This window comes from Mus caroli, chromosome 5, assembly GCF_900094665.2.
Source record: "Mus caroli chromosome 5, CAROLI_EIJ_v1.1, whole genome shotgun sequence".
Classification (NCBI taxonomy): Eukaryota; Metazoa; Chordata; class Mammalia; order Rodentia; family Muridae; genus Mus; species Mus caroli.
This window is the reverse complement of record NC_034574.1, coordinates 130,845,018-130,861,122: the sequence shown is the minus strand read 5'-3', so window position 1 is coordinate 130,861,122 and position 16,105 is coordinate 130,845,018. Positions and strand designations below refer to the sequence as shown.

The 16,105-nt window shown below is 43.5% G+C and overlaps 1 protein-coding gene and 1 pseudogene across 2 annotated transcripts in view; both read right to left on the bottom strand.

Annotated features, from left to right (window-relative positions):
• Positions 1-16,105, bottom strand: part of Zkscan1 (zinc finger with KRAB and SCAN domains 1) — a 48,705-nt gene that overhangs the window by 20,200 nt on the left and 12,400 nt on the right. The window contains exons 4-6 of one of the 2 annotated variants that reach the window (XM_029477912.1): positions 15,653-15,744; positions 15,234-15,360; positions 11,196-12,002 (exon numbers count right to left, since the gene is read on the bottom strand). In XM_029477912.1, coding sequence (XP_029333772.1) covers positions 11,196-12,002; positions 15,234-15,360; positions 15,653-15,744 — 1,026 coding nt within the window. Of the gene's footprint in view, positions 1-8,622; positions 12,003-15,233; positions 15,361-15,652; positions 15,745-16,105 lie in introns of those variants that run through there. The other variant, XM_029477911.1, reaches the window with a different exon arrangement.
• Positions 4,629-6,612, bottom strand: LOC110293986 (annotated as a pseudogene).

Sequence of the window (16,105 nt, the reverse complement as noted above, 5' to 3'; positions counted from 1 at the left end):
GTAAGTATACTGTAGCTGTCTTCAGACACTCCAGAAGAGGGAGTCAGATCTTGTTGTGGATGGTTGTGAGCCACCATGTGGTTGCTGGGAATTGAACTCTGGACCTTCGGAAGAGCAGTCGGGTGCTCTTACCCACTGAGCCATCTCACCAGCCCTCTTTCTTTCTTTCTTCTTTCCTCCTCCTCAACCCTGAGACAGAGTTTCTCTGTGTAACATCCCTGGCTGTTCTGGACCTCACTTTGTAGACCAGGCTCGCCTTGAACTCAAGAGATATATCTGCCTGACTCTGCCTCTCAGTGCTGGGATTAAAGCATGTGCCACTATGCTTGGCAGATGGTTGTAGTTTTTTATGTATTTAATGTGAGTACACTGTAGCTGTTTTCAGACACATCAGCACATCAGATGGCATTGGATCCCATAACAGATGGTTGTGAGCCACTATGTGATTGCTGGAAATAGAACTCAGGACCTCTGGAAGAGCACTTAGTACTCTTAACCGCTGAGCCATCGGTTCTCCTCCTCCTCCTCCTCCTCCTCCTCCTCCTTCTTCTTCTTCTTTTTTGTAGCCATATGAATGTTTGGTCAGTAGGGGTGATCAAGATTCAGTTTCTCTTAGATGACAGCAGGCTTCCCATTCATGACCATTCTGGTCATGTCCGTCCTGGAGTTTCCAGGTGGGTGAACACAGGTGCTGGGAAGCTTGCTCAAAAAAGGCATGAGAGCCCACCTTATACCTTGCCCCATGTTGTCTTCACCTGGCTTGTTCATTTCTCTCTTCTGGTGCTAAGTAGTTTTATATCAACTTGACACTGACTAGAGTCAACTGAGAGGTGGGAACCTCAATGAGAAAATGCCTCCATAAGGCAAGCTTGTACTTATTTCATGTGTGATGAGTGAAGGCCCACATCATTGTAGGTGGGTCCACCCCTGGCGTGGTTGTTCTGGGTTCTATAAGAAAACTGGCTAAGCAAGCCAGTAAGCAACATTCTTCCATGGCTTCTGCACCAGCACCTGCCTCCAGGTTCCTGTCTTGGCTTCCCTTAAATGGACTGTGATTTGGGACATGTAAGCCAAATAAACCTTTTCCTTCCCAGTTTGCTTGTGGTTATTGTGTCCCTTCACAGAAATAGAAAAGTAATTAAGATATTTATCCTTTTTGCGGGGGAGGTTTCAAGACAGGGTTTCTCTGTGTAGCCCTGGATGACCTGGAACTCACTTTATAGACCAGGCTGGCCTTGAACTCAGAAATCCGCCTGCCTCTGCCTCCTGAGTGCAGGGATTAAAGGCGTGTGCCACGGCGCCCGGCTCCTTTTATTTTTTTAAACAATTTATTTTTGGGTGGGTGTTTTGCCTAAATGTATGTTTGTGTACCTCATCTGTGCCTGATGTCTCTGGAGGCCAGAAGAGGGGGTTGGAACACTCCAAACTGGAGTTATGGATAGTTGGGAGCCACCATGTGGGTGCTGCAAATTAGACCTGTGTTGGTTTTGTTTGTTTGTTTGTTGTTAGCTATTTTATTGGATTTTTATCTTTACCTCCCTTCCAACCTTTATTCCACGCTAATCCCTTCCAACCCAACACTAGGTAGGAGAGAAACTAGGGGTTAGAGGAGAAAGGGGGCATAGATCTTTCACTCAATCAAATAACTGCTTTCTGCAGATTAGGGATGTCGGGTTTCTTGGGGCAAGGCCTGTCTTCGTCATCAGGGTATCTCCAACTTGTCTTTACTCAGAACATTTGAGAAACCACAGTAACAGCAAGGAGTGGCAGCCTCCACAGGCTTTTTTGAGGCTCTCCCATTTATACCCTTTTCTAGAATTAAAAACTCTCTGACGCTGGCAAATATCACACCCCTGGTAGTGCACAAGGCAAGTCATAATCTCCTGCTATGAAGCAGCCTTTTATCCCACGCCTGGGATTAAAACAAAAACATATTCATATAACATAACTGGGGGTTTAAAAAACATTTTAAAAGATGTATTTATTTATTATATGTAAGTAACCTGTAGCTGTCTTCAAACTCTCCAGAAGAGGAAGTCAGATCTCATTACAGAGGGTTGTGAGGCACCATGTGGTTGCTGGGATTTGAGCTCAGGACCTTCAGAACAATCAGTGCTCTTAACTACTGAGCCATCTCTCCAGCCCATAACTGGGTTTTTAAAGAAAACAAAATTCTCACTATAGACCTGTGTGTCCTCTGGAAAAGTGTCTAATACCATAGGACCATTGTCTGATTTTTTTTTTTAGTAAGTAAAGCGTTCTCTTGAGTGCTGTGAGTCACTCATTCTAAGAAGGAGATAACAGCGATAGAAATCACTGATTACAGCTAAACAGCTAGCAGAAATGCAGCTGTGAACTGGACACTCCTGCCTGCCACCTGAAGTGAGAACAGTTTTGTGTGACTGAGTCCTTCAGCCTGTGGAGTCTTCAGGCAGTGTCAGAATTGACTTGACTTGCAGGACATTGTCATAGGTGTCCAGAGAACCAGGAAACCCAACCAACCAACCACCAAACCTGACATCTGATGTCACAAGTGTCTTAAGTAGAAAGTCCCTGTCTTAAGTAGAAAGTCCCTCTTTTGAGTTTGACTGTCTGATCTAGAACCTGCTTTGTAGATCAGGCTGCTCTTGAACTTGCAGTAAATCTTTGCTTCCTAAGGGCCAGGATTACGAGTGTAATGCTCAACTTTTTTTTTCTAAGATGTTATTTTGTTTTGCCTGTATGTATGTATGTATGTATGTATGTATGTGCAGCGCATGTGTGCCTGGTGCTGCTGGAGGCCAGAGAGGGCACTGGTTCCCTTGAAGGTGGAATTACAGACATTTGTGAACCTCCATGTTGGTGCTGGGAACTGAAATGGAGTCCTTTCTAAAAGCAAGCACACTTTACCTTTGAGCCACTTGTCCAATCCGTGCGTGTGTGTGTGTGTGTGTGTCTTACCTTTTTGTCTACTCCATCACAGCCCACAACCCTGAAAAGAAAGGAAAGCAGGAACAGGTATACTGACTCAAGTAGTATGAAAACCAAGCAAACCAAGATTGGAGCACGTTCAACCTTGTTCAGAGTTTCTGAATAGGAATTATTTAAATGGGACAAAGTAAAACAAGACAAATGTCAATTTTGTGTAAGAATTTAGTGGATTGTAGTTCTATTTTAAAAAGTCTTTTCATTTGTGTGCTTGTGTGCACATACCCTGGAAAGGCCAGAAGAGAGTGCAGGAACACGCCAGAGTTGAAGTTACAGGGGACCATGAGTTGCCTGCATTGGTCCTCTGAAAGGGCAAGTACTTTTAAACCAATGAGTCACTTCTTCATTTAAACGAGACAGTAAAAAAAGAAGAAAGAAATCAATATTGAATTTTACTCAAGGTAAAATGTTCTGGGCCTGTACCCAACACCTGCATTTGGATATGTGATCAGATACATTTGTGCTCAATGATGCAAGACCACCTTGGGCATCATTTCTCAAAAGCTGTCCACTTTTTCTTTTTTTTTAATTTTTTTTAAAAGATTTATTTATTTATTATTATATGTAAGTACACTGTAGATGTCTTCAGACACTCCAGAAGAGGGCGCCAGATCTTGTTACAGATGGTTGTGAGCCACCATGTGGTTGCTGGGACCTGAACTCTGGACCTTCGGAAGAGCAGTCGGGTGCTCTTACCCACTGAGCCATCTCACCAGTCCCCTTTTTTAAATTTTTGACACTGGGTCACTATCTTGGCTAGAACTAATCAAGCCAGGTGACTAGCCAATAAGTCCTAGAAATCTTCCTGTGTCTACTTTCCCATCCCACCCTTCTTTGCTTCAATTCTGGTATTTAAGTTAGGTCTTCGTGTGTGCATGGCAAGCATCCAACTGAGCTATCTCCCCAGCTCTGAAAACCTACCTTTAAGACACAAAATCAATCACTAGTATTACCTGCTGGGGATGGCAAGTTATTCTTTACCAAAATCCAGATCCAGAAGGCAACAGGATATTTGCTACGCATCTTCAATTTTTTCCAACTTTACTACTTTCACACCTCATTGGATCTTAGATGCACTGATATCCTCTTCCTCTTCTCCCTCCAGGATCTCACAGAGCCCAGGCTGGCCTCAAACTCACCACACAGCCAAAGATGACCTTGAATTCCTGATGCTTTTGCCTCTCCTGCAGCAGTGCTCATTACAGGTGTGTGCCAGCGTCCCTGGCTTAGATGGTACTGGGGATAGAACTCTGGACTAAGGACAGCAAGTACTCTACCAACTTCACTACCTGCTCAGCCTGCCATTTCTCTTTTGAAGATTTATTTATTTATTTATTATATGTAAGTACACTGTAGCTGTCTTCAGACACTCCAGAAGAGGGCGCCAGATCTCGTTACGGATAGTTGTGAGCCACCATGTGGTTGCTGGGATTTGAACTCTGGACCTTTGGAAGAGCAGTCGGGTGCTCTTACCCACTGAGCCATCTCACCAGCCCCATTTCTCTTTTGAAACTTTCGTTCTCAATAATGCTTTAGAGCTCTTTAGCTTTAAGGGAAACAAAGGGGGAAAAAAAAACAAAAGACCTACTTTTCCTCCTAAACCCATTTACTAAAAGGAACTTTTGTAGAAAAAACAAATGAGGATTTAAAACAAATTCCATTTAAAAATTATTTATTGAACATCTACTAAACATCTGGACTCTTCAGAGGCTGGTCAAATCAAAGTTCCACTTTTTAACAGCAATGATTTTAATCCTGCTGGCATACAAAGTTTCTTCTTTGGGTCTAATTTATTCTAGTATATGCTGGGAATGGATAAAACAGGATGGTTTATCTAGCCTATGAACAAAAAGACAGTGCCTGAGTTAACTCTCTATATAAATGTAGGCTTATCATGTTGGCCTGGTTGTAATAATCCTTAACTGAAAGTTTATAAAAATACAACTTAAAAATTTGCTTGCACAGCCACCCTAACCCTTAACACTGGAATTCCTAGGACAAGGATTTCCTGTCTAATCACAGTCTTCCTCCCGTGAGAAAGTAAGAACTCTTTTTGGGCAGGGGCAGTGCTGGAGATTGCACCCAAGGGACTTGCATGTGGTAGGCAATCACTCCACTCCTGAGCCACATCATAGCCCACCCACTAGTAGGGTATCCTAGCAAATGCTCTATTTGGTACCATGTCCTGTGGCCACTCACATTCACATTCATGGGTTACTCTATGTAAATGCTCTTAACTGAGCCACACCCCTCACTGAGGGATTCCAGGTCAGTCCCACTCTTTTTTTCCAGGCAATGTTTTATTTCATGAGCTTGTCACCCCTCACTGGTTCACTTGTCCCATGATGAGAAGGACTCAGCCACCCATAATAATGTTATTAATAGGGATATGGATCTGTTTCACGAAGAAGCCAATGAATCTCATGATAGCAAATCCTATCGCTGTAGCCATGGCAGTCTTCTGGAATTCTTTCGTCGGGTTTGGTGCATCTTTTAACCAGCCAAATTGAGTCTTTTACAAACTGCCGACTTGGCTCTACAAACTGCATTACTTGATCCATGTTTGTGGGATGTCGGTTTGAGAGTGGAGGAGAGAACTGAGCCCAAGTCTCACACTCTCAGTCCAGCTAGGGCTGGCTGGCACTTCAAGCTGTTACCAATTAAGATGGAAAGGAAGGTGAGCAACCACCTGCCCACCCCCCAATCAAGCTTCTCTGGCCTCAGCACTTTCTTAGCAGATCATGAGGCTGCTAGACCTCATTTGGCCATTCTCTTGTAACATGCTGGAGACTTCAGGATAAATGACTCAGTGTAACTGGTTGTCCTTTTGTGGACCAACAGGACTTAGCCTCAATGTCAAACTGCAATGAAGGTCCAGCCTCTTCTAGTCCTTCACAAACCTGAGTGCTTGTGAACTGAGACCATTCCAAGGATCAATTAATTTGGCTAATGATCAAGTAATTTGGGTCAGTTAAGTAAATTGAGTCAGTTTTTGTAAGGGGGTGTATCACAACCTCCCAGGTTAAACAAAAATAAAAAAATCAATTCTTAATTTCATAGCAGACTGTGAGACATTTTTCATTTGGAACCACAGCTTAGAGCTGAGCAAGCTTCACTCTCTTCATTTTGCTGTTTAGATTATTATAGGATAACATGGGATTGGGTTATCAACTAGGAAACAGAACCAGTTAATAGAAAACTACTAGAACATTAGTATTATGGGATATCAAAATAATTTCCCAAACTTATGTTTGACCTGCAGTATTGGTGATGGCTTACCTTACCTATAACTTCAAGTTTGTTTTTACAAAGTTTTAAGTCAGGTATTTTCAGACATAAAAAAAATATGAATAGCAAAATAAGTAACTTCTTTAAAACTTACAGTAGTGTTTCCATGCTAAGAGCAAAACCTAGATCTGTTAGGAAAACTTTTCCAACAATGCTCGTTGCCTCCAGTAGTAGCTGAAATAAAACTCTACTCTGACTTCCATGTAGTGATCTATTTACAGCATTTAAGGTTGCTTCTCTGGTTCTAGATTTCATACAAGTCACAGGCCTAATGGGAAATACCTGCACATTTCTATTTCTTTGGAAACAGGCTGGCTGTGAACTTGTGAACTGTTTCAGCCTCCTAAGTGCTGAGATTAAAGGAATGTACCACCTTGCCTGGCTCCCTTACAGATATACACATACATAGTTATGGGGAGAGGGGGGTTGTTTGTTTTTGATAAGATCTCTTGCAGTTCAGGCTGGTCTCAAACTTGCTGTCACAGAGGATGATCCCAAATTCCCGATCTTCTTGCCTCTACTTCCTAAGTGCTGGGATCACAGGCATGTGACAGCACAGCCTTTTCATGCAGTGCTGGGGATGGAATCACACCCCTAGTCCTTCTTCATACAGACTTCTGAGAGTTGCTCATAGTGGAACACAGAAAATGGCTCTGTGGCAAGCTTGCTGTCTTGAGTGTCTGTCTCAGCACTGTCACTCCAGTGACAAAATTAGTCTTCCAGGAGGATGGCAAGATGAGCCTGATTAAATTCCCTTTTGATAACAGATCAGCATTGCCTACTGGAAATACAGTTGGCAATTCTAAGATAAAATCTTAAATCAACAAATATTCACAGCTACGAATCTTCAAACACTGTCTCTTAAGCACAAATACACCAGAGACTGGGAGCAAAGATAGGAACTTGCAGTAAAGCAAAAGCAAATCTTGCAATGCTTTGCAAACTCTGAGATAGCTCCCCTTCCCTGCAAGACCTACTTGTGTTTCCTGCAAAGTAGTCCTTCCTGTGGGCAGAGTCCCTATTTGTCTAAGCATAGAGGATTTACGAGTGGGAAAACTGAACTATGATACCATGGTTCAAAGAATCTGGGCAAACTAGCTTTTCCAGTATACTTCCTAGCCTCTGTTGATTATATATTCCCCCAAATATATTAACAATGGAGAAGTCCCTCAGCCCACCTCCAAGCCAGAGCCTGCCCATTCCCTTTGAGTGAGAGACAAGGAAGGGGCATGTACAATTATTCCACTTTAGTGTTCTACTGAGCTCTTTTCACAGACTTTTCTCGGTTCAACAAGCACCAACCTAAGAAGTTTCTCCCACACCCCTAGTTCTGAGACCTAATCACGTTTATAACTACAGTTTCTTAATTACTCCAAAACTTCACTTTCTCCCCCCTCCCGGGTGATGGGCTCTGTTCAACGGACTGGAACATGTTTACGAGGAATATAAAGAATGACAGGAGGGGTGAGGTACAAAGACATGACCTTACAAAATACATCGAGGTACTCAAATTTCACCGTTTGTAAAAAGTACGTTTTTACTGTTTCTTTAGCATTCCCCACACTTGGGTTCTCCTGTGGATCCTCTGGAGTTAAGACTGAGCTCTTCTGGCAGTTTCTGGAACTTACTGCATGATTGAGATGGACAATGGGAATTTCCTGTCCAAAGCAATGAGTACTATGAAGCTGGCCTCACAGAAAGAGTTTATTTACAGTGTAACCTTTGCCGGGCGTCACACTCAGACTAGGTCCCATTCTGGAATCAATTCTCTGATGTATATAAGGCATGGGCTGCCTCACATATTTAACATGTCAGTCTCTCTATACATATTTAACAGTCTCAGATTATGCCTTTAATATCAAGTGCTTTACATATAAAGTTGTCTCACACATCAATGCTTAGCCTTGCCTGCCAGGCTCAAGTAGAAAGTTCACAACTTGAAGAACCTGGCTTTTGTTGTAAAGTACATTTAAAAAAAGCCTTAAAGTTCCATCATGTCAACTGGCATGCTGATGGTTAACTAATAAGCACTTAGGCTGTTAACTAGCCTGAGCACTAATGACAGATGTCACCACGTTTGACCATGATGCAGTGACACTGCTGAGCATCTAAGAAATTTGGATAACCACCTATAGTCTGTTTTCTAAGTAAAATGTATCTTCAGGTGGCTGCCTCCAGGACTGCATCCGTGGAAGATCTGGAGCCATCCCAGTGACTATCTAATAGTAAAATGTCCCAGTAAAATGGAAATCAAATGAGGGATGGGATCCCAGGTCTGTCTTGTTTGGATTTTTTTTTTTTCCCGAGACAGGGTTTCTCTGTAAAGCCCTGGCTGTCCTGGAACTCACTTTGTAGACGAGGCTGCCCTTGAACTCAGAAATCCGCCTGCCTCTGCCTCCCAAGTGCGGGATTAAAGGCATGCGCCACCATGCCCGGCACCAGGTCTGTCTTAATTTCACTTAAGAACAAAGAATAATGGCTGAAGTGCATCAGCATGTGGTTAATTGTCTGTGTATAAGCAGCCAACAGGGAAGTGACCAAAGTCCTTTCTTGGGATCAAAGCCAGTGTCTCGATGTGCTCCTGGAGTCCTGTACCTTATTTCAGTTGCTTTAAAAAAAAAAAAAATCAACACAAAACAAAACAAAAAACCAAACAGGCCAGAGCTCTGACACAAAAGTCCACCATTAATATGACTGAATCCTTTAAGAGAACCTTAAAAAGCATCTCTCAATCTCCACCTCACTCCAGAAAGTGAGTCAGGGGCAATCTTCAGAGTAGCTCTGCTGATCTTCAGCTAGATGGATAGTATACTCACTGGCAGCACTAAGCAAACAGCTCAGATGCCGCCAGAGATGTAGGATTGGTCTAAGAAATAAAGTCAAACAAGAACCAGTGATTGCTTGTAGGATTCTAGTCTGACTTGGAACAGAGGTCACAGGTACCAACCTCATGAGACCTGCTGCTATTGTGTCTCACCGACTTTTGCTGCTGGTCACCAGCGAACAACTGGTGCAAGATGATTTTAGTTGTTTCTTGAGGGGAAATCTCAACCATATTTGGGGTGTCCATGTCAACAGTCTTCAAGTTTGTCTTTAGTTTATGTTTCTAGGGTTCTGTAGGGCTTTCCACACTATCTCAATGCTTCCTTAAATAAAGCTGTCTGTTCAAGATCCCAATACCTACATAGCTTGATACTTGGGGTCTCCTGTATGTGTTATGTCTCCATCAAGAGCTTCTGGGAAGCCACCTGCAGAGATGACAGGAAAGGCTAAAGTCCCCTAACCTCACTTCCTCACTTTAGTCTTTCATGAGAAATAGAAAAGACACTGTGTGTTATTAAAAACAATGACACAGCCAACCACACCGGTGTGGAGGTGAACTTCTCAGAGCAACAGGACATCTTAAGTTACTGCTGGCTAATGATGACAGATGCTTCTACAAGTTTCTGGTTAAATGTGAGGGGAAAAATGCTCCCTTTAGCTTTCCCTTTCTCTGAGAAATAAATAAAACAAATTAAAAAAAAAACCACTTTAAAAAAAATCAAACAAAAGAACAACAAAAACCCTTCACATCTTTTGAACAGGATTGGCTAAGTGATGAACAACTCAGCAAGTGCTCAAAACGCCACCATTCAGCAGCTCACTGAAAAGAACTCTGGCCAAGAACAAGAGCTTTGCTGTGGAATGATGTCACACAAACAGAAACTTCATAGTGTTCATAGTTGTCTTCTGTACGTGGATGACAAGAATCCTTTCTGACACTCTGTGGTATTTACTTACTGATCCATATTTGCAGTCTCTGCAGGTAGCTGACCAACCTTTGTTTATACTTAGGAGAAAATAACATTGAGCCCAGAATACATTATAGCATGTCCTATAGGTCTGAAGGTACCATAGTTCAGGTACTCACATGATTCACAGACCCTACCACAAATATGACAGTGCTGTTAGAAGTCCGTCCTAAGGAGTGCCTTGGGGTATTTAGTACTACATCCAGTGCTGTGCTGTCTGGAACATAACTATATTTCTTGACAACTGAAGCATCTTTTTGGGGGAGTGGTGATTTGATAAAAGCTTCCAACACTGAAGGATGGAGGATTAAAAGACGGTATACAATCAAGTGCTAATTTGTGGAGAGTGCATTTAGGCGTTCGAGTGCTTTAGGGATGTTGAAGAGGAAGAGAAGCATCCGGAATTGGTGCTATTTCAGTAGGACTGATCTCACTGATGGGGGCAGGCCCATCCACATTTGTTACAGTCCTTGGAACTATAAACTGGTGCATATGCCCTCTTTCAGAAAGAGATAGAAATCTTTGGTTTGATTCTGACCAACACAGTCCTAGATTTCTATAGCTTTGGCAGGCTACCAGTGATCAGATATAGAACTCTCTGGATATACAGCTTGCTCAAGCAGCATGTCCCAGTGTAGTTTTTGCATGAACTATCTCTCTTTGTTGTGAAGTACATGATGTCTAATTAGGGTTTGTTTGCAGCAAGTGGCTTAACCAGTATAATATTCACAGAGCTGATCTTGACTCAACTATATGGTGTGGTTGCTGGGAAGCAAACCTTAAAGGTATACCCACGACTAGAAAGCTTGACAGTTTACTGTGCATGCTTTTATCTTGAGTGCAAGAATATCCACACGGCCAGCTTTCCCTTACAAGGACTTTAAGAATTGCATGCCTACAGACTTCCTGACGGCAGGACATGGTTGATATAACTGTTAGGGATCCCGAAGTGTGACTTCTCAAACAATTTGATGGTGCTATTACTTTTCCCTCGATGGGTACATAGGTCTGACATAATTCCAGAAACAAAAGGGGGGAAATGGCTTGATGATACACTCCTGCTTTACACACAACTTTTCAGGAATGCTCCAAAGGCATCCAGAGAGGCTGGACTGTATTCTGACGCTCTCTCTCTGGCATGGATTCTATGGTGCAGTGTGAGGGTCGAGCTCCGGGTGAAGGCCTTGCCACACTTAGTGCACTTGTAGGGCTTTTCTCGGGTGTGAATTCTCCGATGCAAAATAAGGTATGAGTTTCGGTTGAAAGCTTTTCCACATTCGCTACATTCATAGGGCTTCTCTCCTGTATGGATTCTCTGGTGCTTTGTGAGGTCTGAGCTCTGGCTGAAGGCTTTGCCACACTCGTTACATTCATAGGGCTTCTCTCCAGAGTGGATGCGCTGGTGCAGGATGAGATTTGAGCTATGGCTGAAGGCTTTGCCACACTCGTTACATTCATGAGGTTTCTCTCCCGTGTGGATTCGCTGATGAAGGACAAGGTTTGAATTGAGACTGAAGGCTTTGCCACACTCGTTACATTCGTAGGGTTTCTCTCCAGTGTGGATGATTTTATGGCGGATAAGGCTTGAGCTTCTTGTGAAACATTTCCCACACTCATCGCATCTATGAGTCTTGGCTCCCGACGGAGCCTCCTCTGGGGTGTTATTAAAGTTTGCGCTCAGGCTAAAGCTTCTCCCCAAACCTTTACCCTTCTCCCTGGGGCCCCGCTCTCCTGTGCTGGGCTTTTTTTCCTTGGCTGTAGGTGGCCCAGGCTCTTTCTTCTCTTTGCCAGTTTTCTCTTCAGGATTTTTCTGTTGCCTTTCGACTACTCTGCCCTGCTGTTCCCGTTTCTCTCCAAATTCCTTCTGGAATCTTCCTGCTATCTCCCCGTGTGAGGTGGAACCTTCTTTGCCTTCAGCCTTGGAGGTTGACTCGTTTCCATTCCTGTTCTCAGAACCTGGCATGATAAATAAGAAATACAAATAGCATCATTTTCTTTGAATGCAGGTGTTCATACAGTGACATTTTCTATTAAGTGTCTGTGTACCTGGGAGAACGCCTTCATAGTACTAAAGATAAAAGTAAAAAAGGGGAAAGATTTAACAACACCAGGAAGAAGAGCTGGGATGAAAGTGGAAAAAAAAAATCACAAAGAGCACAAAGAAGGCCAGGCAGAGTGGTCTATTCATAGTGGTGCACACCCAGCATTCAGTAGTTAAGGCAGGAGAATCAGCAGTGATGGACCAGTTTTGGTTACATAGTGAGATCCATCTCAAGAAAACAAGAGCCAAAAGAATTCGAATAAACAAGCATGGTGGGACTTGAACAGAGAATGGAAGGAGAGGATGAGGAATCGAGAGGCTTCAGGGTTATTCATTTATATAGTCACCTGATAACTAATTTGAAAGAAAACATATTTAACAAGTCACAGCTCGGCATGGTGGTACATGCCTCTAATTATAGCACTCTGGAGGCAGAAGCAGGAAGAGCTCCTGAGTTCAAGGCCAGTCTGTCTATATGGACTTCCAGGACAGCCAGGACCACATCGAGACGCTGTGTCAAGAAAAAAAAAAGCAGTCCCACTAAAGGTTTAATTCCAGCATGAGAGGAACAGGCAGGCAGATCTACATAAGATCAAGACCAGCCACAGCTACACAAAGAGACCTTGTTACAAAACTAAAACTAAAATGCAGTAAGAAATAAGTCACATTGCATTTCCAGCAAACACTTGTCTGTCTCACAGAGAGAACCAGCAGGTCATTGTGAGGACTTGGTTAGTGCTGTCAGCCGGAGGGAGGGAAGCAGACCTTCCAGTTCCGTCATGTTTTATCAACAAGGGCGCACGCAGGTAACAAGGAGCCTGCACCTGGTATTACAGGGCTCCTTGACACAGAACGCAGTTTTCCTTTACCAAGAACAGCACAGAATGACCTGAGCTCATGTAACAGGGAAGGGATGAAGGAACTATCTGGGGATTCATTACCAAAATAGATAAAATCTCCACCAACTGACAGTTGAGACTTACAGGAAAGAAACAATTCCTGAGATTTTAACCAGAAAACAAGTTTACAATGTAATCTCTGCATCTTAGCAACCAGCATATTAAAATACTGAAGTTTAAATTTTACTGAACACTGCTATACCCCACTGAAGGAAAAAAAAATCCTCCTGGGTGTGGTGGCTCTCTCCTTTGATCTCAGTGCTTGGGAGTTAGAGGCAGTTGGATCTCTGTGAGTTCAAGGCTAGCCTCATCTAAAAAAGAAGCTGGGAGGGCTGGTGAGATGGCTCAGTGGGTAAGAGCACCCGACTGCTCTTCTGAAGGTCCAGAGTTCAAATCCCAGCAACCACATGGTGGCTCACAACCATCCATAAGGAGATCTGACTCCCTCTTCTGGNGTGTCTGAAGACAGCATCAGTGTACTTACATATAATAATAAATAAATCTTAAAAAAAAAAAAAAAAGAAGCTGGGCCCCATCTCAAAAACAAACAAAAAAATCCAACAATTAAAAAAACTTTTGTGTTTGTATGGGTGTTTTGCCTGCACATATATGAATATGTACCATGCCCGTAGAGGTCAGAAGAGGGCACTAGATCTCCTGGATCTGTAGTTATAGATGGTTGTGAGGTATCAAGTTGGTGTTGGGAATTGGACACAGGTCCATTGGAAGACCACTCAGTGTTCTTCACTACTGAGCCATCTCTTTTTTGGGGAGATGGGGGTGGGGTGGGGGTTCAAGACAGGATTTCTCTGTGTAGCTCTGGTTGTCCTGGAACTCACCCTGTAGACCACCACGTTGGCCTTGAACTCAGAAATCTGCCTGCCTCTGCCTCCCAAGAGCTGGGTTTGAGCCATCTCTTACATCCCTAACAAAATCTTGAAACATTTATTTATTCATTTTTTTAGAATTTAGTGTGAGTGTGTGTGTGCGCGCATGTTTTTACCATGATACATGTGTGGAGGCTAGAATACAACCCTTGAGACTTGACTCCCTCCTTTCAATACTGGGGACAAACTGGTTGCTATGCTTGGCAGCAAGTGTCTATACCTACTGAACCATCTCACTGGCCCTGCATTTTGCTTTTAAGTGAAGACTCCAAGAGGGTCTGCTCCATCTCGTTCAGTAGGCTCCCGAATGCTGTGACTAGAGGAAGTGGTTATAGCTAATCTCTGACTTATGGATGGGATCATCATAATCACTGAACCAACTGCAGAGAAGAAAAAGCTGCTCAACTTCTGAGTTCCAAACAGAGGTCCTTGACCAGCTGCTAGACAGTTCTCAAGAGTGTTCATTCCATCAAAGGTTATAGTAGTGATGGCTTAGAAATGAAGACCAGTTCTTAATTTCTATTCAGCATAAAGTACAAGTACCTAAGCACCATTCTCCCTTTTATGCCTGTTTCTAAACCAAACCCTAGCTTCTCCACACCCACGCTATTCATCCTCCCCCTGCCCACCCAAGGTCCAGTAGTTCTTTGCTATGAAATTTTCTACTACTGCACACATCTTTGGGCTTCTTGGTGACACTGTGTCCTAGGACTTAAGATCTAGAAGAGACCCATGCCACAGCTTCATCAGCTGGGTAAGACATTTATCTAGCTGATGCCCTTTCAGCTTCATTCTTCTTACACTCTCAGCACTAAGAGTTCTTCATAGAAGATCACCATTGGGTTTGGACCTGGGAACCGAGTGCAAGGCTATGGAATCACAAAGTGCTCACTGAACAATCCCTAACAGGATAACAGGATAAAGACAGACATCGAAGGAGGATGGATATTATGGTAGGTTTAGGAACATGGTAAAAAAAAAGGGTGGTGGTGGTGGTGGAATTAGACTAATGGCCAGTTTGCCTTGCTATCTCTACTAAGAAAAGGAGATTTCCCCTGACAGAGGCAAGCTGAAGTATACTGCACCAGAGCAGAAAGAATCCTCCCAGGTAACTGAATGGTTGTTGGGGAGCTGAGAGAGACTCAGAGCAGAAGATCTGATTTCAAAGAGCAGAAATTACCTAGACACACCAAGCCTGCCAGGAATCAGCGAGTTGGAGCACTATGCCTTTGAAACTCAACAAACACAGATGTTTCCCTTACTAACCAGCACAGAAGCAAAAAAAAAAAAAAAAAAAAAAAAAAAAAAAAAAAAAAAAAAAAAAAAATCTTAGCAGACAGGAATTCTGCGTTAGTCTTACCCTGGGGAAACACATTCCCCAAATTCATCTGCCTGCTGTCCCTATTGAGATTCCTCCGAGCCAGGTTCTGACATCCCCATTCCTCCAGGATGAGGGACACGGCCATGTCCTCGATCTTCACCATTGCCTGAAATAACAGGAGATCCCCATACTCAGCTCCCTGTAGCATCAGGGACAGTCATACTGCCCAAACCTGAGGTCAAGACAGAGCTGAGGGCAGGACTGTGGGACACTAGGAGAGAACACATGAGCAACCCTGATAGACTGAAGGGTTATGGTGGAAGAGCCCTAACAGTGAAGGGAGTGGGCTTTTCTGTGGGCTGGGCACCATAAGCAAGTGACCTGGTTGAGATCATGAAAGATGCTCCAGAATGGGGCAAATCCATGGTCTCAGGAGGGAAGAGGGGCCCATGGCTCACCTGGGAATCTGCGGTCAATAGTGCAGATGCCATCGCCTGGTCTCTGGGATTCCCCTCATGATGAGGGGCAGGAACATGGGTGGCAGGGAGAGCTGAGAAGGAGAAAGGGGCTGTGAGTAAAATTGGCTCTTCTTTGAGCCTCCCTCAGTGAAGAACCCCGGCATTCTCCTTCCTACACCAGCATATTCACTGTTTGATAGTTAGCTACTTAAAAAGATAGCTCCAGCCGGGCGGTGGTGGCGCACGCCTTTATTCCCAGCACTTGGGAGGCAGAGGCAGAGGGATTTCTGAGTCTGAGGCCAGCATGGTCTACAGAGTGAGTTCTAGGACCAAAAAACCCCCCAAAAAACAAAAACCAAAAAAAAAAAAAAAAAGAAAAAGATAGCTCCATAGGATACAGCTGACAGGAAGCAAGACTTAAGCTTCCTCAGGACCACTACTCTTAAATTGGAA